Below are 24,305 nucleotides of genomic sequence, written 5' to 3' on the forward strand. Positions count from 1 at the left end.
GACTGGGGACCTTCCAGACAGGCCACACGCCAGTCGCACCGAGTGCTCCAGCTGCCTGGCCAGCCAGAAGCCTCACGAGCAAAACCCCTCGGCCACCCCAGCCCTACCTGTGCCCCTAACAGCCCCGGAGGGGATATAGGACCCGATCTCACCCCCCCAACAGGTTCTCCGGTCCCAAGAAACCGGCCCCAGGTCCCCGGTCACTTGACACTCGGGAGGCTCGCTGGGCCGATCCTGTCGAACCTCCCAGCGCCAGCGTTAGCGCTGAAAGGGAGACTGGAGGAAGCCAGCTGGAGCCGTAGCTGCCACTTCTGTAGTGGCGAGGAAGTGGCCCATTCGTCACAATGCTGAACGTCGGCCCAGCCACAAGCCTGCTTGTTGTGCAGTTTGCTAACGGAAGCGGCTGTAGGTGCATTCTCAGGCAGAGCACACGTTGGGTTCTCGCTGTGCCGCCGCATTTCTAAAAACCAATTCTCCGTTCCTTTGCTGAGGGTGAAGCGCGTTTCGACAGGTTGTTAAAGGATAGTGCGTTACATGCACCGAATCTCCCAGTTCTCAGTGCAGGCTCTAGCAGAGATGTCACAGCTGCTGGTTTAAGAGTCCTTGGTGCACATCGTCTGTCAGGATGGGTCCACGGTTCTTCCCGGCTCTTCGATCCTTGCACGGCTCCCTCTGGGATCAAGGGCTGAGCTGAGCAAGCCCATGGAGTCGCCACATGGGCTCTTTATACCCCCCTGTGACGGCGCGTTGGGGGTTCCCCGTCTCCTGCACCCCGAAATGGCACAGACTGCACCAGCCAGTGGAATTGAGGGTGGTTTATTGCTCCTCCAGCACAGCGCAGCACAGATGTAATCTGGTTACAGGAACTGGGCTAGGATGCCTCAGGCCCCCTTGAGATGGGGGAGACTGGGCCCCTAAACTCCAGCCCCTTCCCCTAGGCTCTCCTCCATGCCCTCCGACAGCCAGCAACCAACTCACTAACTTCCAGCCCTGCCCCCCAGCCAAGGCAGCATCCACCTTCCTTTGTTCCTCTCCATGGGGGGTGTCTGGCCACTGGTTTGCATAGTGACTCATCCTGTTTTGCTGGGTCGTGGTCCCCACGACAGCCAGTGGGGGTTACCCCAGAGCCAGCAGCATAGAAACCAGCCAGGTACCCCCACTACGTCACAGTTCTCCCCCCTCCGAGAGCGAACTGAGCAGGGTCACTCTGCTCGTGACCTAGGGAAGTTCGGGTCCTCTGCGTGGGAACCCGCCCTGGGGACATGGGTGCTCCCCTTGACTCGGGCCGGCCGTGGCGAGGCCCCACATGAATTGGCTTCCCTCTGTCCACTCGCCGCCCCGCTCCAGGGCGACTGGCACAGGCCTGTCCTCGGGGGTCACACCCACCCTTCCGCTGGCCTTGATCTCTGGCCAGGGTCTCTCGGGCTGGGGCCATGAGCCCAGCGAGCCTTCTCTGGACAGCCAGGGCGGCTTCCACCCCCGATGCTCCATCCAGGGAGGACTTCCCCTCCCATAACTCTCTCAGCAAGCCCAGAGGGTCCTCTATCTGGGGTAGAGACCCCCAAGCCGCTTTCCTCCTGTCTTGGGCCTTCCCGCCCCTCTGGCAGGAGTCACAGGACCGGCAGTACCGCTGCACGGCTGTAAAGATTCCCGGCCAATAGAAGTGCTGGAGCAGCTTCAGCCGGGTGCTCCGGATCCCCCGGTGGCCCCCAACGGGGGAATCGTGGGCCAAATACAGCAGCTTGAGGCGATACTTTCGGGGGACGACCAGCTGCCGCTCTACCCTCCATGCCCTCGCCTTCCTGGGGGGGAGCCACTCACGGAACAGGAGCCCACGCTCCCGCAGGAATCTCTCCTGGCCACCTCTCCCCCGGGGCTGAGCTGCACGGAGGCCAGCCTGGTCCCTCAGCCTCTGCAAGGAGGGGTCTGCCTGCACCTCAGCCTGGAATTCAGCTGCTGAGGCAGGGATCGGGACCTGTCCCCCACCTCTGCCTAGGTCCGGAGTCCCAGCCTGGCTGGACCCCGTGTCCACTGGGATGGGACCCTGAGGACGCTGCCAGGAGTCCTTCCCTGGACCCACGTTGTCAGCCCCCCGCTGGCTCTGGCTCCAGGTAGTGACTAGAGCCCGCTGGGATTCATGGGGCCACTCCTCTAGGTCATTCCCCATCAGCACCTCGGTGGGCAAGTGCGGGTGCACCCCCACTTCCTTGAGGCCTTCCTTCGCCCCCCATTTCAGATGCACCCGGGCTACAGGCACCTTAAACGGGGACCCATCTATGCCCTTCAGGGTCAGCTGTGCGTGGGGTAGTATCCGCTCCGGGGCCACTATGTCGGATCGGGCCAGAGTCACCTCCGCCCCCGTGTCCCAGAAGCCCGTCACCTTCCTACCATCCACCTCCAGGGGTATGAGGCACTCGCTCCGCAGGGGCCGTCCTGCCCCCACCCGGTACACGGAGAAATCCGTCTCCTGAGAATCAGACCTCTCAGGGGAGGTGCACTGAGCATCCTTCCCCTCTCTCTGAGCTGAGGTTTGCCTGCCAGCCCCTGCCTCTGGGGCAGCCTGCCCTTCCTCCCGCCCCAGCCAGTTAACCCTGGAAAGTCCCCGGTCCTGGGACCTGGTGCACTGAGCCCTCTTGTGGCCTTTTTGCCCACAGCGATGGCAAGTTAGGCTTTGGGCTGTCTCTGTCCCGGCCCTGGCTGGTTCTCTGGGGCACAGATGACCTGTTCCTTGGTCTCGCCCCGTAGTTGACTCCCTCCGTCGCTCAGCCGAGATCCGGTCTCTGCGCGGTTCCCTCTCTCTCCGGGACTCCCGTTCACACCCGGACCGGCTCTCCGTGAACTCATCCGCCAGTCTCCCGGCCTCCTGGGGGTTCTCTGGTCTCCGGTCCTTGAGCCACAGCCTCAGTTTGGGTGGGCACGCTTCATAGAACTGCTCCATCATGACCAGCTTGAGCAGCTCCTCTGCGGTCTGGGCTCCGACTCCAGACACCCACTTGCGGCAGTATTGCGCCAGGCGGGAGGCCAGGTCCACATAGGTCTCCCGTGGCCCTTTCTGTACCCCCCGGAACTTCTTCCTGTACATCTCGGGGGTCAGCCCGAACTTGTGCAGCAGGGCCTCCTTGACTCGGTTGTAATCCCCTGGCTGTAGGTCCTCCAGCTGACTGAGCACTCCGGCCGCCTCCTGGTTCAGTGCGGGGATGAGCTCCTGCAGCCAGTCAGCTGGGGGGACCCGTTGCAGTCCACAGGCCCTCTCAAAGGAGCTGAGGAACCCGTCTATGTCACCCATGTCCTTCAGTTGGGCCACCACGAGCCTCTCCAAGCGCCTGGCAGTCCTGGGACCCTGGGGCCCATCCGCACTTGGCGCAGCCGGTGCCCCGCCGGTTCTCCGCTCTGCCATGGCCAGCTCATGCTGCCGCTGCCTCTCTCGATCTTGGCGCTCCTTCTCTCGATCTTGGCGCTCCCTCTCTCGGTCCTGGCGGTCCCTCTCTCGGTCCTCTACTTCCAATTCCCTGATCCGCAGCTGGATCTCCAGGCGCCGCAGCTCCGCTGGGCTGGCCCCTGCCCTAGATGGGCTACGGCTTGCAGGCCTCCTGGGAGACGCTGTCTCATCTCTCCGGTGGGTTCCAGCGCTCCTCCCCCTCTCTGAGCCTGACACACTCTCAGGGGGGGTCTGGCTGCTTCCCATGGGGACAAGATCCTGGCCCTGTGGCTGGTCATTCTCTTCCAGCTGGGCAATCAGCTGGGCCTTGGTTGCTTTCTGCACAGGCAAGCCCCTCTCTCTGCACAGCCCCACCAGCTCTGCCTTCAAGAGTCGGGCGTAGGCCATCTGCCCGCTGGGCCCCTCGGTGCAGACTCACCAGTCTAGTGCTGCAGCGCCCCACGATTCCCAGGAACCGCTTCGCTCTGTCTCCAGCACGCCTGGCTCCAGGGCTCTTGCTTCTACAGCGCCTTGTTGCTCACCGCTGGAAGCTCCATCCACGGGGTGCAGTGCATCCCACTTCTGACACCAGTGTGACGGCGCGTTGGGGGTTCCCCGTCTCCTGCACCCCGAAATGGCACAAACAGACTGCACCAGCCAGTGGAATTGAGGGTGGTTTATTGCTCCTCCAGCACAGCGCAGCACAGATGTAATCTGGTTACAGGAACTGGGCTAGGATGCCTCAGGCCCCCTTGAGATGGAGGAGACTGGGCCCCTAAACTCCAGCCCCTTCCCCTAGGCTCTCCTCCATGCCCTCCGACAGCCAGCAACCAACTCACTAACTTCCAGCCCTGCCCCCCAGCCAAGGCAGCATTCCACCTTCCTTTGTTCCTCTCCATGGGGGGTGTCTGGCCACTGGTTTGCATAGTGACTCGTCCTGTTTTGCTGGGTCGTGGTACCCACGGCAGCCAGTGGGGGTTCCCCCAGAGCCAGCAGCATAGAAACCAGCCAGGTACCCCCACTACGTCACACCCCCCCCAGCTCTTCCACACTGGAGACAGTCCCATGGCCAGTGGCCAAGGGTGTCTTTGGCCTCCAGAGGCCCATTGTCCCCGGGAGCTTTGCTCATTAGCATGTCCATGGGCTGAGCCTTCCTCGCCCATTGCTCAGCCACAGACAGAGACGTTTCCTGTCTCCATCTAGAGTACAGACCCCTAACTCCACACACAGACATTGTACAGATTTATGAGGCGCAGATACAGAACCAGCAGACTGTAAGCTTTTGTTTGACACCTCACATGGCCCCCTTTGTACCAACTTTTGGGGCAAACACCCCCCATGGGTGCAGCAGTGACCCGGCTGCTCCCCTTAAAATCCAATAAGGTGACACCTCCCCCTTTTCACATTAAACCAGGAACATCCAGGCATTCGCTGGTTGTCGGTGTGGGCTGTGGGTGACCCCTACTGGCCTGTGTCTGTAGCGCTGCCCATCAGGGGGACCATGGCCCTACCGGCTCTCACCTGAGCAGGGAGGGGTTGGCACAAAGGGAGGGTGTGGGAGGGAGGGGGCAGTGAGCGTGGGGCGCATGGAGGACGCAGACTAACCAGTGTAGGCACACCCCATGCGGCTGACCCCCCTGCTCTCACCCCTAGGCCCCACTGCCCCGTGCCAGGCTGGCAGATGTTGGCCGGCAGATTTTCCCAGCAGCCGTCCTGGCAGGGCTGGCAATAGGTTGGGGGTGAGGATAATCCCCTGACGTGGGAGCGACTATAAACCACCCCTGGCCCCGCCGCCTCCAGCCACAAGCTCCGGCTCCGGGAGCAGCTGCCGGCACCATGCAGAACGCCCTCGGGCCCGCCTGCATCTTCCTACGCAAGGGCATCGCCGAGAAGCATGGGGTTCACATGCCTGGTTCTCCACAAGGGCAGCGGGGGGCTGGAGCAGGATGCTGGGGGGGTCTCTTCAGCTGGGGGGGGCAGGACACCTGGGGTCTCTCCCGGCTCGGGGGAGGAGTACGGGGGCAGGACGCTGGGGGTCTCTCCCGGCTCGGGGGAGGAGTACAGGGGCAGGACGCTGGGGGTCTCTCCCGGCTCGGGGGAGGAGTACGGGGGCAGGACGCTGGGGGTCTCTCCCGGCTGGGTCACTGAGTGTCTCTCTCTCTTCCAGCACCGGGAGCTGGGCGCAGATGAAATTGAAGGTAAGGCCTGTGGCACCGGAGCCGCGGTTCGTGGTTGAAGGAGGGTGGGGTCTCATTGCAGCCCAAAAGGGAGGGGGTCAGGTCACAGGTGCTGGGGCTCAGGAGGGCTGAGGGGGAAGCCAGGGCGCCGTGGGGACCCAGACCACCTGGCTCTGCCCCGGGAGAGGCCCCAGGGCTTCGGCCCTGCCTGGGGCAGGCTCTGGCGGGAGGGTCCCGGTCCCGCCAGGCTCAGCGCAGGGCCCCTCCCTCGGCAGAGCTGCGCGAGGCCTTCGGGGAGTTCGACAAGGACAAGGACGGGCTGATCAGCTGCAAGGAGCTGGGCCACCTGATGCGCACCATGGGCTACATGCCCACCGAGATGGAGCTCATCGAGCTCTCGCAGCAGATCAACATGAACCGTGAGTGGGGTCCGGCCAGGCTGCGGGGTCCTGGCTGGGCTGCGGGGTCCTGGCCGGGCTGCGGGGTCCTGGCCGGGCTGCGGGGTCCTGGCTGGGCTGCAGGGTCCTGGCTGGGCTGCAGGGTCCGGCCGGGCTGCGGGGTCCTGGCTGGGCTGCAGGGTCCTGGCTGGGCTGCAGGGTCCGGCCGGGCTGCGGGGTCCTGGCTGGGCTGCGGGGTCCTGGCTGGGCTGCAGGGTCCGGCCGGGCTGCGGGGTCCTGGCCGGGCTGCGGGGTCCTGGCTGGGCTGCGGGGTCCTGGCTGGGCTGCGGGGTCCGGCCGGGCTGCGGGGTCCTGGCTGGGCTGCGGGGTCCGGCCGGGCTGCGGGGTCCGGCCGGGCTGCGGGGTCCTGGCTGGGCTGCGGGGTCCTGGCCGGGCTGCGGGGTCCTGGCCGGGCTGTGGGGTCCTGGCTGGGCTGCAGGGTCCGGCCGGGCTGCGGGGTCCTGGCTGGGCTGCAGGGTCCGGCCGGGCTGCGGGGTCCTGGCTGGGCTGCAGGGTCCGGCCGGGCTGCGGGGTCCTGGCCGGGCTGCGGGGTCCTGGCTGGGCTGCAGGGTCCGGCCGGGCTGCGGGGTCCTGGCTGGGCTGCGGGGTCCGGCCGGGCTGCGGGGTCCTGGCTGGGCTGCGGGGTCCTGGCCGGGCTGCGGGGTCCTGGCTGGGCTGCGGGGTCCTGGCCGGGCTGCGGGGTCCTGGCTGGGCTGCGGGGTCCGGCCGGGCTGCGGGGTCCTGGCTGGGCTGCGGGGTCCTGGCTGGGCTGCGGGGTCCTGGCCGGGCTGCGGGGTCCTGGCTGGGCTGCGGGGTCCTGGCCGGGCTGCGGGGTCCTGGCTGGGCTGTGGGGTCCCGGCCGGGCTGCGGGGTCCTGGCTGGGCTGCAGGGTCCCGGCCGGGCTGCGGGGTACCGGCCAGGCTGTGGGGTCCCGGCCAGGCTGCGGGGTCCTGGCTGGGGTCCCGCTGACGCCACCTCCCTTGCAGTCGGGGGCCGGGTGGATTTCGAAGACTTTGTGGAGCTGATGACACCCAAGCTGCTGGCGGAGACAGCTGGGATGATCGGGCTGCAGGAGATGAGAGACGCCTTCAAGGAGGTGAGGGACAGAGCCCCCAGCCCGTACCCCTGCTCCATCTCACTAGGCCCCCCACACCCAGGGGCAGCCCGACCCCCGCTCTAACCCCTAGGCTCCACTCCCCCCCGGAGCCAGGGACAGGAGCCAGGCACTTGACGCTGCTGCCCCGCAGTTCGATGCCAACGGGGACGGGGAGATCACGCTGGACGAGCTGCAGCTGGCCATGCAGCGCCTCATGGGCGAGCGGCTCACCCCGCGGGAGATCAGTGACGTGGTCAGGGAGGCCGACGTGAACGGGGATGGGACTGTCGACTTCGAGGGTGAGGGGCTGCCCTGGGGGGCTGTGGGTAGTGCTTGCTCAGCCAGGGTGGGTCAGGCCACGTGGCCTGGCAGGGGGCCGTGGGTAACCCCTGCACGGCCAAGGTGGGTCACGCCACATGGGCCTGGTGGAGAGGCCGTGGGTAACTACTGCTCGGCCAGGGTGGGTCACACCACGTGGCCTGGCGGGGGGCCGTGGGTAACTACTGCTCGGCCGGGGTGGGTCACGCCACGTGGACTGGCGGGGGGCCGTGGGTAACCCCTGCACGGCCGGGGTGGGTCACGCCACGTGGACTGGCGGGGGGCCGTGGGTAACCCCTGCACGGCCGGGGTGGGTCACGCCACGTGGCCTGGTGGGGGGCCATGGGTAACCCCTGCACGGACGGGGTGGGTCACGCCACGTGGCCTGGCGGGGGGCCGTGGGTAACCCCTGCACGGACGGGGTGGGTCACGCCACGTGGACTGGCGGGGGGCCGTGGGTAACCCCTGCACGGCCGGGGTGGGTCACGCCACGTGGACTGGCGGGGGGCCGTGGGTAACCCCTGCACAGACGGGGTGGGTCAGGCCACGTGGACTGGCGGGGGGCCGTGGGTAACCCCTGCACGGCCGGGGTGGGTCACGCCACGTGGCCTGGCGGGGGGCCGTGGGTAACCCCTGCACGGACAGGGTGGGTCGCGCCACGTGGCCTGGCGGGGGGCCATGGGTAACCCCTGCACGGACGGGGTGGGTCGCGCCACGTGGCCTGGCGGGGGGCCGTGGGTAACCCCTGCTCGGCCACACTTGCTGGGTGCCCCTGGCTGAGGGCGGGTGCCCCTTCCGGGGGGCTGGGTGCTCCGGGCAGGACTTACAGGGTCTCTCCTGCAGAGTTTGTCAAGATGATGTCTCGCTGAGGGGCCCAAGCCCAGCCACGCCCCCGGGCCGAGCCCCTGCTGGCTTCAGGACCCCACAAGTGACCTCCAACCACTGCCTGCAGCCTCCCCCACTCAGCCAACTCTCCCCAGAGCCTCCCTCCCCCCCCCGCCCGATGGCTCACCCGTCCCCACCCAGCCCTGCTCCCGCAGCCGCTCCTGTCTGGCGCAATAAAAGCCTCGTGCTGAACCCGGCGTCCAAGAGGAGCTTTCTGGGCCAGGGGATGGCGCTTACATCAGCAGGGACCCTGGGGGCAGCTGGGGGGCAGGGCAAAGGGCTTCAAGATAATCACAGCCCAGGGAGAGAACATATGGATGGGAATAACCCGCTTAGCACACGCCACTGGTGGGGAGGGGCTGGGCTGGCAGGGGCTGCGGGGGAAGTGAGGGGCAGTGGCAGAGCTGGGGGCAGGGGCTGTGGGGCGGGAGTGGGGGGCACCGGTAGCGCTGGGAGGGGCAGGGGCTGTGGGGCGGGAGTGGGGGGCACCGGTAGGGCTGGGGGCAGGGGCTGTGGGGCGGGAGTGGGGGGCACCAGTAGGGCTGGGGGGGGCAGGGCTGGGGGCAGGGGCTGTAGGGCGGGAGTGGGGGGCACCAGTAGGGCTGGGGGGGGGCAGGGCTGGGGGCAGGGGCTGTAGGGCGGGAGTGGGGGGCACCGGCAGGGCTGGGGGCCAGGGCTGGGGGCAGGGGCTGCGGGGCGGGAGTGGGGGGCACCGGCAGGGCTGGGGGCCAGGGCTCGGGGGGCAGAGGCTGCGGGGCGGGAGTGGGGGGCACCGGCAGGGCTGGGGGGCAGGGGCCGTGGGTGGAGAGTGCGGGCACTGGCATGAGGGGAAGCCCATGGCTACCCCCCCCACACAGCTGTCTGTCGTTAAGGGCTGTAATGAAATTGCAGCTCTAGCTTCAATCCTGGAAGCTTTTAATCCAAAAATATCGTTAAATGAAACGAGCATCTGAGCTGCATAATCCCCCCACCGGGTACTGCTCCCAGCACCTGGGCCATGTACAGCTGAGATGGCTGGAAAGCTTTTCATACCTGCCCCTGCTCTGCCCCACAGCCCTGCCGGTGCCCCCCACTCCCGCCCCGCGGCCCCCGCCCCCACAGCCCTGCCGGTGCCCCCCACTCCCGCCCCGCGGCCCCCGCCCCCACAGCCCTGCCGGTGCCCCCCACTCCCGCCCCGCAGCCCCTGCCCCCAGCCCTGAGCGCCTGTCCCAGCTCACAGATGGTGCTCACATTCGGCCCATCCATCCCCAGGCAGAATCCCCCCCCCCCACTATGGCACCTCTTCCTGGGGAGCCCCCTCCAGCCGAGCGGCAGTGAGACAGCTCCTTCTCCGGGGGCCACTCCAGTGCGGCGACCCTCTCTTGGGGGGCCCCTCTCCGCCTCTGGGACACACCTCTCAGGGCCTCCAGATGCCTGTCTCCACTGTGAGCCCCTCCTTCGGGAGGGTCACCTCCCTCTAGACACCCGGGGCCACAGCCAGCCCCCTAGGGCCCTGAGCTCCGTGTTCCTCCCAGCATCTCCTGGGTCACTACACTTGGCCAGTGGAAAGTCGTGGAGTCTCTCGCTGAAGGCGGGTAGGTTCGATGATGTGTCTGTGTCACCGTTGGTGGGAAAGGCAGAGAAGATCCATGACACATCGGTGACCCCGGGGCCATTGGTGACGGAGATGGCTCCGGTGAAAAGGCTGGGGGAGGACTAGGGCTGATTGGCCTGTGTGATTTTGCCCGTGGCTGCCTCGGTGCCGGGGAGGTACGTGGTGATCGCAATAAGGAAGAGGCTGGTGCCGTGTCTTGCGGTGCCGATGTCGGTGTGGAAGGTGAGGACGGTGCCAGTGACTGCGGCAACCTGCAACACTTCCGGTGCTGAGCGCCACGGGTCCTTTTCTGTTGACGGCACCGACTGAGCCCAATTCCAGCTCCTGGGGTCCAAAGACACCGTTGGCCATGTCAACACGGTGCTGGAGGCACCGGCTCATCTGTGGCCTTAGCTCCGCTCACCGATACTGGTGGCCGGGAGCGCGCTGGCAAAGCGTTCATTCGGGGCAGACCCCATCACTGGGGAAGAAGCCCTGCGTTTTGAAGCCTTCTTAGGCTCTGGCACTGTTTCCTCCGCTGCAGGATCAGGGACTGCACTGCCTTGTGGAAGAGCAGCCTGTCGTGATGGGCTCTCGGGGAGCTTGCAGCACTGACGGCATTTCTGAGGCACATGGGCCTCACCATGGCAGTGGATGCTTCCTGAACGCCCATCCACGACTGACATCGCTTCTCAGCAGGAGGCACATTGTAGGAGTGACCTGGCTCCCGGGGGTGGACAAGCGCCCCCAGGCCTGTGCAAAGCCGGCTCCCCGCTCTGAGCCAGCCCAGCACGGGGGGTGGACAAGCGTCCCCGGGCCTGTGCAAAGCCGGCTCCCCGCTCTGAGCCAGCCCAGCACGGGGGGTGGACAAGCGTCCCCGGGCCTGTGCAAAGCCAGCTCCCCGCTCTGAGCCAGCCCAGCACGGGAGGTGGACAAGCGCCCCCAGGCCTGTGCAAAGCCGGCTCCCCGCTCTGAGCCAGCCCAGCACGGGGGGTGGACAAGCGTCCCCAGGCCTGTGCAAAGCCGGCTCCCCGCTCTGAGCCAGCCCAGCACGGGGGGTGGACAAGCGTCCCCGGGCCTGTGCAAAGCCGGCTCCCCGCTCTGAGCCAGCCCAGCACGGGGGGTGGACAAGCGTCCCCGGGCCTGTGCAAAGCCGGCTCCCCGCTCTGAGCCAGCCCAGCACGGGGGGTGGACAAGCGCCCCCAGGCCTGTGCAAAGCCGGCTCCCCGCTCTGAGCCAGCCCAGCACGGGGGGTGGACAAGCGTCCCCGGGCCTGTGCAAAGCCAGCTCCCCGCTCTGAGCCAGCCCAGCACGGGGGGTGGACAAGCGTCCCCGGGCCTGTGCAAAGCCAGCTCCCCGCTCTGAGCCAGCCCAGCACGGGGGGTGGACAAGCGTCCCCGGGCCTGTGCAAAGCCAGCTCCCCGCTCTGAGCCAGCCCAGCACGGGGGGTGGACAAGCGTCCCCGGGCCTGTGCAAAGCCGGCTCCCCGCTCTGAGCCAGCCCAGCACGGGGGGTGGACAAACGTCCCCAGGCCTGTGCAAAGCCGGCTCCCCGCTCTGATCCAGCCCAGCACGGGGGGTGGACAAACGTCCCCAGGCCTGTGCAAAGCCGGCTCCCCGCTCTGATCCAGCCCAGCACGGGGGGTGGACAAACGTCCCCAGGCCTGTGCAAAGCCAGCTCCCCGCTCTGAGCCAGCCCAGCACGGGGGGTGGACAAACGTCCCCAGGCCTGTGCAAAGCCGGCTCCCCGCTCTGATCCAGCCCAGCACGGGGGGTGGACAAGCGTCCCCGGGCCTGTGCAAAGCCGGCTCCCCGCTCTGAGCCAGCCCAGCACGGGGGGTGGACAAGCGTCCCCGGGCCTGTGCAAAGCCGGCTCCCCGCTCTGAGCCAGCCCAGCACGGGGGGTGGACAAACGTCCCCAGGCCTGTGCAAAGCCGGCTCCCCGCTCTGAGCCAGCCCAGCACGGGGGGTGGACAAGCGGCCCCGGGCCTGTGCAAAGCCAGCTCCCCGCTCTGAGCCACCCCTGCTGCAGAGGGCAGGGGCACAGGTGGCAGGGGAAGGGCTGAGTGGCACAAGGAGGCAGATGGAAGCCTCGGGGCATGCAGGGGTTGGGAGCGAGGCTGTGCCGGGTGCAGCTGGCACCTGCTGGGCAGGGGGGCCCCTCCTTTGGACTGAGTGAGCCCCGCAGCTGCCCTGTCACTGCCACCTCCTTTGTTTTACAATAGAATCATAGAATAATAGGACTGGAAGGGACCTCAAGAGGTCATCGAGTCCAGCCCCCCGCCCTCAAGGCAGGACCAAGCTCCGTCTACACCATCCCTGACAGATGTCTATCTAACCTGTTCTTAAATATCTCCAGAGAGGGAGATTCCACCACCTCCCTTGGCAATTTATTCCAATATTTGACCACCCTGACAGTTAGGAATTTTTTCCTAATGTCCAATCTAAACCTCCCCTGCTGCACTTTAAGCCCATTACTCCTTGTCCTGTCCTCAGAAACCAAGAGGAGCAAATTTTCTCCTTCCTCCTTGTGACACCCTTTTAGATATTTGAAAACCGCTATCATGTCCCCCCTTCATCTTCTTTTTTCCAAACTAAACAAGCCCAGTTCATGAAGCCTGGCTTCATAGGTCATGTTCTCTAGACCTTTAATCATTCTTGTCGCTCTTCTCTGGACCCTTTCCAATTTCTCCACATCTTTCTTGAAATGTGGCGCCCAGAACTGGACACAGTACTCCAGCTGAGGCCTAACTAGTGCAGAGTAGAGCGGCAGAATGACTTCACGAGTTTTGCTTACAACACACCTGTTGATACAACCTAGAATCATATTTGCTTTTTTTGCAACAGCATCACACTGTTGACTCGTATTCAACTTGTGGTCCACTATGACCCCTAGATCCCTTTCCGCCATGCTCCTTCCTAGACAGTCGCTTCCCATCTTGTATGTATGGAACTGACTGTTCCTTCCTAAGTGGAGCACTTTGCATTTCTCTTTATTAAACCTCATCCTGTTTACCTCTGACCATTTCTCTAACTTGCTAAGGTCATTTTGAATTATGTCCCTATCCTCCAAAGAAGTCGCAACCCCACCCAGTTTGGTATCATCTGCAAACTTAATAAGCGTATTCTCTATCCCAATATCTACATCATTGATGAAGATATTGAACAGTACGGGTCCCAAAACAGACCCTTGAGGAACTCCACTTGTTATCCCTTTCCAGCAGGATTTAGAACCGTTAACAACAACTCTCTGACTACGGTTATCCAGCCAGTTATGCACCCACCTTATCGTGGCCCTATCTAAGTTATATTTGCCTAGTTTATCAATAAGAATATCATGCGAGACCGTATCAAATGCCTTACTAAAGTCTAGGTATATGACATCCACCGCTTCTCCCTTATCCACAAGGCTCGTTATCCTATCAAAGAAATAAACGGAAGCGGGAGCCCGCTGGGTGTCGGGTCTGGTCTGTGGGGCGCTCGGACTGCACTGGGGAAGGGGGGCTGCTCACTGCACACAGGCCCTGGCTCTGCCCAAGCCATTTATTAGTGAGCGAGGGGGTAGCTGATCTCTGCTGTTCAAAGCTGCTGGGGGTGAGGGGCTCACAGGGTCCCCCTCCTTCCTCTGCCCCAGCTGTCCTGGCCCAGGGGCAGGGCACCTTTCTCGCCTGCTGCCGAGCTGTCCTCTTCTGTCGTGCTGCCCTAGAGGGGGAGCTGGGGTTAGTGGGACTCGGGGAAGGACCTTGGTGCTGGGTGAGGGGGACAGGGTCCCTCCCTCACCTGGCCCAGCCCCTACCTGCTCCACTCCCTGCCTGCTGGCGGGCTGGCCCCAGCATCTCCTGTGGCCTTCAGCTCCTCTCTGATCTCCTGCAGCAAGTCCAGCCTGGAGAAGAGGGAGTGAGTCAGAGGGGGTGCTCCTGCAGCCGCTGCGGGCCCTGTGTGGGGCAGAGGCCCAGCCAGACCCCCATAGCTGCTGTGTGGGCAAGGGGGTGCTGCTGGAGGGCGAGTGGGGTAGCCTGGGCTTGCACTGGGGTACTGGCACCGAAACGTCCAGAGGGAACATTGCCAGGGCCCTCAGGAGGGCTGCTGGGCGTGGCGCCTGGCTGGGTCATGGCCACGCCGGGCAGCCAGCGGCACTGCCCTGTAACGCCTCAGGAAGAGGCTGAGAGAGCTGGCCTCCCCCTCCACCCCAGGGCTGGAGCCACTCACGACTGCAGGGTGCCAAGGGGGCTGTCCAGGGCAGGCTCCTGGGCCAGGTCAGGGTGTCCCAGGCCCTGCAGACAAACAGAGCGGAGAGTCGGTAATGGGGTCAGATCTGAGGGGCATCCCTGGGGGTCCTCTTACCTGCAGCTGCTCCTGCATTCGTACCCAGGCAGCGAAATCGATGAGGGTCTGTAGGGGATGGCTCCTGGCCCCTGTGCTGGCCCCACTGCCCTCACCTGGGGAGGAGGAGACCAGGTGAGCGTGGAACTCTGCCCTGGCCGCTGAGCGCTGCAGGAGTCAGGAGAGGCAGGGCAGGCTGAGCTGCACCTCGGTGGGTCCCAGTCTGGGGAGCCCACAGGCTCCACTCTAGGGGGACTCACCTGCTGGGGCCACAGGGGGCTGGCTGGACCGTGGCAGGGCCCTCAGGCTGCAGCAGGACTGTGCGGTCCGGGGATGGCCCACCCCAGGGCTGTGGCGGTGGCGCCGTGCTGGGCGCGCTCCCTGGAGGCTGACAAGGTCCTGCAGGGCCTGGATGCCAGAGGCAAAGCGGCGCTCCAGTGTTTCCAGGGAGGCTTGGGCTTGGTCCAGCAGGCAGGCAGAGGCCTGGAGGCTAGTCACGCAGGGCAGGGCCAGCTCCTAGGGGACACAGCTGAGGTTAGATGCCTGGCAGACGAATATTTACCCTGAGCTCTGCTGGGTCGCGTGGGAGCACCCAAGCACACCGCTTCTCCCTGCCTGTTGGTAAGCAGCCCCAGGGCCGGCCTGTGCGCTGCTTCTCCTGCAGCTCAGCGCACACCATGGCCTAGGCGGAGGCTCCCTGGGGTACCAGCCCGCCCATGGGCAGCACCAAGGCTGCTGGGGGCTGGAGTGGGAAGTCCCGGCATGTGTGGCTAGGCTCTGGGGGCCGACAAAAGAAGTTACAGTTCAGTCTGTTCCGTCAGCCAGCCCAGCCCAGTCTGGAACGCCTGCCGCTCTGAGCGGAGTCAGGGGCTGTCTCTCTCAGGGACCCTGCCACCTGCCCACAGGCAACAGATCCCTGCCACGAGCTGGGACTGCTCCGCTCCAGAGCTGAGCTCCGGGAACGCCAAGGGCTCCAGCACGACCCACCTGGGTTCTGCTCACCCTCGGGTGCCCCAGTTTCTTCCTGCCGTTCACTCCCAGGGGCACTTGGGAGTGGTGCACCGAAGGGACAAGCGCCTCCCAACAGGACTCATTCTGCAAGGTGGGCTTCACATCCGTGGCCAGGCACCGGGCAGTCTCCCGGCTCTGCTTTCACTTCTTACATATTGACGATCACCCTCAGGGTCGCTTCTAGCACATGTGGCCGAGGGAGCTGGGCTTCCCTCCCGTGCATTAGACAGCCAGAGCAGAATCCAGGACACAACCGGGAACACATCGGCTCTCCTTGTGCGACAGTGAACCACTCTGGCTGTGGGGCCGCTTGTGCAGGACCCCGGGCCCGGGGTCTCTTTGCCACGATTACTCGTAGTAGTTCCTGTCACATTACTGGATTTTAAAGGGAGCAGCCAGATGACGGCTGCACCCAGGGGGCGGGGGGCCATTTCCCCCAAAGTCTATAAAAAGGGGGCCATGTGCGGTGTCAATGGAAGCTTATCTTCATTTATGGAATTGTATAATATGTGTATGTGGACTTGGAAACATGGACTCTGGATGGATGCTGGAGAATTCTCTCTGCTTGAGCACTGGGCGAGGAATGCTCAGCCAATGGACGTGCTAACGAGCGAGGCTCTGGGGACAATGGATCTCTAAATGCCAAAGACACACCTGGCCACTGACCATGTGACCCTCCCCAGCTTAGGAGAGACCAGGGAGGGATATAAAATGCCATCTGGCAGACTCCATTTGGGTCTTCAGTTTTGCTCTGGATCCCAGATGCAGCCTTGCAGGGAACCATGAGCTGGAAAGAACTGTGGACCCATCCTGACATGGGGTATACACCAAAGACTTTTAAGCCAGCAGTTATAACATCTCTGCTAGAGCCTGCATCGAGAACTGGTGATTCAATGCATGTCATGTATTATCCTTTAACAACCTTACACTCACACTTTTCTTTCTTTTACTAATAAATCTTTAGATTGTAGATTCTAAAGGATCGGTTCAGCGTGCTCTTGTGGGTAAGATCCAGAGTGTAAATTGACCCGGGAACGGTGGCTGGTTTCTTGGGATCAGAAAGACCCGTTCGGGGTAGGTGAGAGTGGGCTCTAAAACCCCTCGTCTGTGTGTTAGGCCCGGGGCTGTTAGGGGCACAGATAGGGCTGGGGTGTCAGAGGGGTTTTGCTCATAAAGCTTCTTGCTGGGCAGATCAGCAGCTGAAGCGCTCGGTGCGACTGGTTTGTGGCCTATTTGGGAAGGTCCCTAGTCTGGGGCTATAGAGAGCCCCGAGTTTGAGCAATTCGCCCTGAGCAGACGCCCTCAGCCGTGCCCAGACCCGGCCCATCACAGTTCATTGATATATTTAGTTGCAAAGTCACCCCCAACCACAGTGAATTCTGGAAGGCCAACAGGCTCTTGGCTACGGGGGCAATGCACTGATCTTTCACAGGGCTCTGAGTGAAATAATCTGTTCCCGTTCATATGTTCGTGTTCCGTTTGCTTTCAGGCTTTGGGGACAAATTCCATACACACGAGATCCAGCAGTCCCTTACTTTGGCTGTTACTGGGCAGAGAGTTTGGGGGATGTTTTCCAAGCTCAACTTTGGCAGAATTCTTTCCAAGCGAGCCAACAGAACCCTCTTCTGCCCCTCTCAAATGTCCAGATTACCCAAAACTGTCCTCCTGCAGCGAGTCCTCCGTTCTCCTGGCAACATCAGCTGATAATGGTGATGAAGCAAGTCCCTCATCTCCCAACAGAACAGGCTTCCTTGCGGTGCCACCCGGTTCCACGCTCTCTGCACGGTATGTACAGGTCTCCCCGTCTTTCAGCAGTCAGGGTCACTTTCAGGCTAGGGTCTCTGCAAACATTCCTCCCTTGCAATCTGGGTAACTATGTAAGACCTAGCGGGTGACATTTGTATACACCTCAGGCACAGCACTGGGGAAGGGGCTTCATGCAGTTGAGTGATGCTACTTTGCATCTGACTAGGGCCAACAGGCAGGCATTTGGTCATTGTGACCGTCGCGGGGTGCGATCACCCTCTCCCGCCCTGGGAGAGGGGATCAGCGGACCCCGTCGTCAGCCTTCAGCCTGTTGGTCCTGGAGTCTAGTTCAGTTTAACACCTTTGGGCGCGGTCACCCCGCTCAGCCGAGTCCGGGGGACCTGCAGGCCCCGAGGTGGGCTGTCTCCTTAAGCGGGGTTCTTCCCCGCGGTCGCTGCCGGTGGCTCTGGCTCGGGGCGCTGGTGCGCCCTGCAGCTCCCGACAACGGCGGGAGGGGAGGGGGACCCGGGCCCACCCTCTCCACCGGGTCCCAGCCCGGGGCCCTAAGCACAGGGGTCAGCTAGCTCCCTGTGTGGTGGACGTGGGGTTCTGTCCCGAAACGCGTCCGCCCACGGGCGCCAAAAGGGCCCCTCCCCGGGCTGCTTCCTCCCCGCCGCGAACCCCGTCGTCCTCCCCGAGGGGTCCCCGTAGCCTACCGTGCTTCGGTCGCTTGATGAGGGCGTAGTCCGTCCTCTGTCGTGGGATCCGGCCCCCTCAGCGGTCAGCTGCCGTGGGTGTCCTTGACCCTTCGCCGCCGGGTGTCCTCGCTGAGAACCCGGCTTCCCCGGTGGGGGCGTCTCCCTGTGTTCGGCCCCAAGCCCTGCGGGAGCCCGCCGCCAAGGACGTCCCCCTCCCGCGCTGCCCGTGGGCCCTTTTCAAATGGCCCGCTGGCGATGACGTCACGCTGGTGCGCCGCCCTTCCAGCGGCGGTGCGCACACTCCTGTCCTGCCCGGCTCGTCAGTCCCGGTGCCTGTTCCCAGCGGACACGCGCCGGGTGTCAGATGGGCCGCCGCTCCGCTTCCCAGCCGCGGGGGAAGCTCCCGCGGCCGGTATCTGCCGCGCGCCGGCTTCCCGCAGCCAGGTGCCGCGGCTGTGAGTGCTGCCTCCCCCAGCCGCCCTGGGCAATCCTCCGTGCGGGCCGGGGACGGCCCGTGTGACGTAGTGGGGGAACCCCCACTGGCTGCTGTGGGTACCACGACCCAGCAAAACAGGATGAGTCACTATGCAAACCAGTGGCCAGACACCCCCCATGGAGAGGAACAAAGGAAGGTGGAATGCTGCCTTGGCTGGGGGGCAGGGCTGGAAGTTAGGGAGTTGGTTGCTGGCTGTCGGAGGGCATGGATGAGACAGCCTAGGGAAAGGAGCTGGAGTTTAGGGGCCCAGTCTCCCCCATCTCAAGGGGGCCTGAGGCATCCTAGCCCAGTTCCTGTGACCAGATTACATCTGTGCTGCGCTGTGCTGGAGGAGCAATAAACCACCCTCAATTCCACTGGCTGGTGCAGTCTGTTTGTGCCATTTCGGGGTGCAGGAGACGGGGAACCCCCAACGTGCCGTCACAGCCCGTCACAGTCATCGTAAAAACCCCTCGTGCTCTGGGAGTGGGATGTGTGCCGGGCCGGGCCAGGCCGGGCCGGGGCACCGCTGAGGGCCTCCACTCAGGGCAAATTGCTCAAACTCGGGGCTCTCTATAGCCCCTGACTGGAGACCTTCCCAAATAGGCCACAAACCAGTCACACCGAGCGCTTCAGCTGCCAGCCTGGCCAGCAAGAAGCCTCATGAGCAAAACCCCTCAGACATCCCAGCCCTATCTGTGCCCCTAACAGCCCCAGGCCTAATACACAGGGGAGGGGTTTTAGAGCCCGATCTCACCCACCCCGAACGGGTTCTTCTGGTTCCAAGAAACCAGCCCCAGGTCCCGATCAATTTACACTCTGGATCTTACCCACAAATCACGCTGAGCCGATCCATTAGAATCTAAAATCCAAAGGTTTATTACTAAAAGAAAGAGAAACATGAGAGTGAGGTTGTTAAAGTATGATACGTTACATGCGTTGAATCACCCAGTTCTCGATGCAGGCTCGCAGCAGAGATGTTATAACTGCTGGCTTAAAAGTCTCTGGTTACATCCTATGTCAGGACGGGTCCACAGTTCTTCCCGGCTCTTAGTTCCCTGCGAGGCTGCATCTGGGATTAAGAGCAAATCTGAAGACAAAAACTGGAGGATGCCACATGGCATTTATACAGCTCCTTGGTCTCTTCCAAGCTGGAGCGTCACGTGGGCAGCGGCCAGGCCTATAACTTCATTCCTCAGGTGTCTCTTTGGCCTTTAGAGAGCTATTGTCCTTGGAGCGGCGCTCATTAGCATATCCATTGGCTGAGCATTCCCCGCCCATTGCTCAGCCTCATACAGCGAAGTTTCCAGCATCCATTCAGAGTCCATGTTTCTAACTCCACACACAGATATTATCCAATTACCTGAATAGCAGATACAGAATCAGTAGAAGAGAAGCTTTTGTTTGACGCTTCACATGGCCCCCTTTGTATACACTTTGGGGCAAATATCCCCTGATCTGGCTGCTCCCTTTAAAATCCAGTAACGTGACAGGATGTCAACCCACTCCTGGCCTGGCCAACTCTCCATGCAGCCGACAGGACAACACTCACAGGTCCTGGCTAATGCTGTATTTGGAAACCATAGGTGTCCAGTGCTGCTAACCTCCTATGCCCTGTGGCAGCCTTCAGGGCATCGCTTTGGGAACTGTTATCAGAACTTTTCTTTTTCCTCACTGAACTGGCGTTTCTCCAGAGACAGTTTCAACCCATGTTCCTGCAGACAGTCATACTCTTCTTGCTCTTCCAAAGTGTCACTGAATATTGTCAAGTCATGCAGATACACCAGGCCTTGCATAGGTTCATGTCACCAACCATCCACTCAATCTCTGAAATGGCCCCACATGTTTTGTGGGGCAATCTCAGAAATTCACAGAAGCCAAGGCGCTCTCTTCCATATCTGCTAATCCCATAGGTATCTAATGGTTTTCCTTTTTGGATCTTACTAACAACTTCCTGTTAGGCACCCTAAGGCATATTCCACCCTTGCTGATACACTGGTCAGGTACATCTTTAAAATACGACAATCTATGCACACACATAAACCTCATTCTTTTCTCTGGCCACAAGTGGGGAAGCGTAAAGGCTTGTAGGGTTCCTTCCCTCTTTGTCTCCTGGATGTTTCTGAACATCTTTGACATCTGCAGGGTGCTAGTCCCCTCAGACTTTCCTAGAAAGGCCCATCATTCTGCCAAACGTGATGTGCCAGGAGTTGAACATCCCGCTCACATGGGGTCTTTGCACTAGCTTCCATGTCAAGCTCTCCACACCAGAGGAATCAGGAAGTCAGCAAAGTTCAACTTCTCTGGGTGAAATATGGATCTAACGGTCTTGTGAGGGGCAGATGGGCCACTGTGCAGCCAAGTATACCTGTGCTAACGCAGCTCCCGAGGAATAGCGACGGGCTGCTCAATTTCATTAGCCAGCAGCAGCTTTCCTGACTCTTTCTAAACAAGATGGGTTTTGACACACGTCTCTTCACCATCGATCCCAGTGACACAGCTGTATCTAGGGCTTTGACCAAGATCAATTGATTGACTGGTGGCCGTCTGACCCCTTGAGCAATTCCATCCTCAGATGGGTTGCCCTTGGGCCCCGATCTTTGTGTCACTGCCCCCTCGCCCACATTGGTGGTCTTCTCCCTCTTTAACTGGATATGCTTCCAAAGAGTGTATGGGGCTTCAGGCTTTGCCTATGCTCAGGTCCAGCACAGTCCTGGCCTAGCTGAACCAGAGCCGCGACGTGGCTGCGTTTGTCCCTGCAAACAAGGCAGCTGGTGTGGGCAGCTGATGGACAGAAAAAAGCAAGAATGTGCCTCTCAGTCCCAGCCACAGCCTGTGGGAATTTTCGCTTCACAAGCCCCTTTCACAGATATGGGTACGGGGTACGGGTCATCTCCTAGCCCCACTGGCAGATGGGTCAGTAAGAGGGGCCACAATGATTGCGGGGGTTGTACTCCCGCGGCGCAGCGTCCGATTCTCCTGCCCTGTGCTGCAGCGACTGGGGTGCGTGCACGGTGCCCAGTGGGGGATGGGATCCGTGGGATGACTCCTGAGGGGAGGCCTGTAGGAAATGGCCCAGGTCCCAAGTCACCTGTTCCTAGGGAGGAGTGCAGCCAGGGATAGAGAGCACGTTGGGCCTGGCAATCTGAGCAAGAGAGGGGAGGGGCGGGGCGGGGCGGGGCTGCCTAGGGGGCTCTGACCAGTGCCTCGCTGTGAGTTAGTTTCTGGGCTGGCTCAGGAAGAACAGAACCTAGATGGCTTGGAGGGCCAGGCAGGGGCCCAGGGCCCTGGGCCCTGGCCCCCTTTCCCCAAGCTGGGCTGGGCTGGCTGCTCCTGGTGCCTGTAACGAGTCTGGGCTACGCTGTGTCCCTGGGAGTCAATAAAGAAGCAGACTGAAGAGCTTGAAAATGATCTCACCAAACTAAGTGATTGGCAATGAAACGGCGGGGGCGAGGGCGGCCGGGGAGGCGCAGACGCGGCCGGGGCGAGGGCGGCCGGGGAGAGGGCGGCCGGGGAGGCGCAGACGCGGCCGGGGCGAGGGCGGCCGGGGACGCGCAGACGCGGCCGGGGCGAGGGCGGCCGGGGCGAGGGCGGCCGGGGAGGCGCAGGCCGGGCCGGGGCGAGGGCGGCCGGGGAGGCGCAGGCAGGGACGGGGCGAGGGCGGCCGGGGAGGCGCAGACGCGGCCGGGGCGAGGGCGGCCGGGGAGGCGCAGACGCGGCCGGGGCGAGGGCGGCCGGGGAGGCGCAGGCCGGGCCGGGGCGAGGGCGGCCGGGGAGGCGCAGGCCGGGCCGGGGCGAGGGCGGCCGGGGAGGCGCAGACGCGGCCGGGGCGAGGGCGGCCGGGGAGGCGCAGGCGCGGCCGGGGCGAGGGCGGCCGGGGAGGCGCAGACGCGGCCGGGGCGAGGGCGGCCGGGGAGGCGCAGACGCGGCCGGGGCGAGGGCGGCCGGGGAGGCGCAGACGCGGCCGGGGCGAGGGCGGCCGGGGAGGCGCAGACGCGGCCGGGGCGAGGGCGGCCGGGGAGGCGCAGGCGGGGCCGGGGCGAGGGCGGCCGGGGAGGCGCAGGCGGGGCCGGGGCGAGGGCGGCCGGGGAGGCGCAGGCGGGGCCGGGGCGAGGGCGGCCGGGGAGGCGCAGGCGGGGCCGGGGCGAGGGCGGCCGGGGAGGCGCAGGCGGGGCCGGGGCGAGGGCGGCCGGGGACGCGCAGGCAGGGCCGGGGCGAGGGCGGCCGGGGAGGCGCAGGCCGGGCCGGGGCGAGGGCGGCCGGGGAGGCGCAGACGCGGCCGGGGCGAGGGCGGCCGGGGAGGCGCAGACGCGGCCGGGGCGAGGGCGGCCGGGGAGGCGCAGACGCGGCCGGGGCGAGGGCGGCCGGGGCGAGGGCGGCCGGGCAGGCGCAGGCAGGGCCGGGGCGAGGGCGGCCGGGGAGGCGCAGACGCGGCCGGGGCGAGGGCGGCCGGGGAGAGGGCGGCCGGGGAGGCGCAGACGCGGCCGGGGCGAGGGCGGCCGGGGACGCGCAGACGCGGCCGGGGCGAGGGCGGCCGGGGCGAGGGCGGCCGGGGAGGCGCAGGCCGGGCCGGGGCGAGGGCGGCCGGGGAGGCGCAGGCAGGGACGGGGCGAGGGCGGCCGGGGAGGCGCAGACGCGGCCGGGGCGAGGGCGGCCGGGGAGGCGCAGACGCGGCCGGGGCGAGGGCGGCCGGGGAGGCGCAGGCCGGGCCGGGGCGAGGGCGGCCGGGGAGGCGCAGGCCGGGCCGGGGCGAGGGCGGCCGGGGAGGCGCAGGCGCGGCCGGGGCGAGGGCGGCCGGGGAGGCGCAGACGCGGCCGGGGCGAGGGCGGCCGGGGAGGCGCAGGCGCGGCCGGGGCGAGGGCGGCCGGGGAGGCGCAGACGCGGCCGGGGCGAGGGCGGCCGGGGAGGCGCAGACGCGGCCGGGGCGAGGGCGGCCGGGGAGGCGCAGGCCGGGCCGGGGCGAGGGCGGCCGGGGAGGCGCAGACGCGGCCGGGGCGAGGGCGGCCGGGGAGGCGCAGACGCGGCCGGGGCGAGGGCGGCCGGGGAGGCGCAGACGCGGCCGGGGCGAGGGCGGCCGGGGAGGCGCAGGCGGGGCCGGGGCGAGGGCGGCCGGGGAGGCGCAGGCGGGGCCGGGGCGAGGGCGGCCGGGGAGGCGCAGGCGGGGCCGGGGCGAGGGCGGCCGGGGAGGCGCAGACGCGGCCGGGGCGAGGGCGGCCGGGGAGGCGCAGGCGGGGCCGGGGCGAGGGCGGCCGGGGAGGCGCAGGCGGGGCCGGGGCGAGGGCGGCCGGGGAGGCGCAGGCGGGGCCGGGGCGAGGGCGGCCGGGGAGGCGCAGGCGGGGCCGGGGCGAGGGCGGCCGGGGACGCGCAGGCAGGGCCGGGGCGAGGGCGGCCGGGGAGGCGCAGGCCGGGCCGGGGCGAGGGCGGCCGGGGAGGCGCAGACGCGGCCGGGGCGAGGGCGGCCGGGGAGGCGCAGACGCGGCCGGGGCGAGGGCGGCCGGGGCGAGGGCGGCCGGGCAGGCGCAGGCAGGGCCGGGGCGAGGGCGGCCGGGGAGGCGCAGACGCGGCCGGGGCGAGGGCGGCCGGGGAGGCGCAGACGCGGCCGGGGCGAGGGCGGCCGGGGAGGCGCAGACGCGGCCGGGGCGAGGGCGGCCGGGGCGAGGGCGGCCGGGCAGGCGCAGGCAGGGCCGGGGCGAGGGCGGCCGGGGAGGCGCAGGCGCGGCCGGGGCGAGGGCGGCCGGGGGGAGGGAGGGGTGCAGGCCTGGGAACTGGGACAAGCGGGGCGCAGACCCAATGCCACATACCATGGTGCTAGAGGCAACGCTGCCACTCTCGCAGCCTCTTGTCTCCTGGCCACTGCTGTGGAGCTGCACGCTGCTGTCCGAGGCTGCTCTGGCCTGATGCACCAGGGGGCTGTGCTGCCTCTTGCCTTGCTGCCCTGGCACTGGGCTACCGCTCCCCAACTGGGGAAAGTAGGGGGCATTGCTGAGAGCCTCCGGGGTGGTGCACTAAATCCTGTTTCCCACCCCTTTACCTTGTTCCTTGGACCCTACCCTCCATTTCCCCACTCTGCACCTGAGCTCTTCCATGATGCCCCACACTGACCAAACCCAACATAGCTGGGCCCTGGAGCTCACCCTGGGATTTCCACC

General features: G+C 65.2%; 2 protein-coding genes across 8 annotated transcripts in view; one reads left to right on the top strand and one right to left on the bottom strand.

Annotated features, from left to right (window-relative positions):
- The first annotated feature begins 4,857 nt into the window (after positions 1–4,857).
- On the top strand, positions 4,858–8,679 carry LOC102458332 (calcium-binding protein 5). The gene is made up of 6 exons (XM_075917933.1): positions 4,858–5,317; positions 5,586–5,616; positions 5,871–6,014; positions 7,019–7,128; positions 7,280–7,427; positions 8,290–8,679. The coding sequence occupies exons 1-6, from the start codon at positions 5,255–5,257 to the stop codon at positions 8,313–8,315; spliced, it is 522 nt and encodes a 173-aa protein (XP_075774048.1). The 5' UTR covers positions 4,858–5,254; the 3' UTR covers positions 8,316–8,679.
- A 912-nt stretch (positions 8,680–9,591) lies between these two features.
- The window catches only part of LOC102458573 (inactive serine/threonine-protein kinase TEX14-like), a 41,333-nt gene continuing 26,619 nt past the window's right edge, over positions 9,592–24,305 (bottom strand). For 4 of the 7 annotated variants that reach the window (XM_075917944.1, XM_075917945.1, XM_025178207.2 and 1 more), the window contains 6 exons: positions 23,958–24,116; positions 14,487–14,742; positions 14,248–14,342; positions 14,113–14,177; positions 13,700–13,786; positions 12,968–13,605 (listed from right to left, as the gene is read on the bottom strand). In XM_075917944.1, coding sequence (XP_075774059.1) covers positions 13,326–13,605; positions 13,700–13,786; positions 14,113–14,177; positions 14,248–14,342; positions 14,487–14,742; positions 23,958–24,116 — 942 coding nt within the window. In that variant the 3' untranslated portion in view covers positions 12,968–13,325. Of the gene's footprint in view, positions 10,250–12,967; positions 13,606–13,699; positions 13,787–14,112; positions 14,178–14,247; positions 14,343–14,486; positions 14,743–23,957; positions 24,117–24,305 lie in introns of those variants that run through there. The other 3 variants (XM_075917947.1, XM_075917946.1, XM_025178205.2) reach the window with 3 other exon arrangements.

The sequence above is a fragment of the Pelodiscus sinensis genome, unplaced genomic scaffold (genome assembly GCF_049634645.1).
Source record: "Pelodiscus sinensis isolate JC-2024 unplaced genomic scaffold, ASM4963464v1 ctg135, whole genome shotgun sequence".
Taxonomy (NCBI): Eukaryota; Metazoa; Chordata; order Testudines; family Trionychidae; genus Pelodiscus; species Pelodiscus sinensis.

Bases quoted from the DNA above. Each gene is read 5' to 3' on its own strand.
- LOC102458332 (XM_075917933.1), top strand. From the start codon at position 5,255: ATGCAGAACGCCCTCGGGCCCGCCTGCATCTTCCTACGCAAGGGCATC. The intron at 5,617-5,870 runs GTAAGGCCTGTG...CTCCCTCGGCAG, and splicing joins GGGCGCAGATGAAATTGAAG to AGCTGCGCGAGGCCTTCGGG. The intron at 7,129-7,279 runs GTGAGGGACAGA...GCTGCCCCGCAG, and splicing joins TGAGAGACGCCTTCAAGGAG to TTCGATGCCAACGGGGACGG.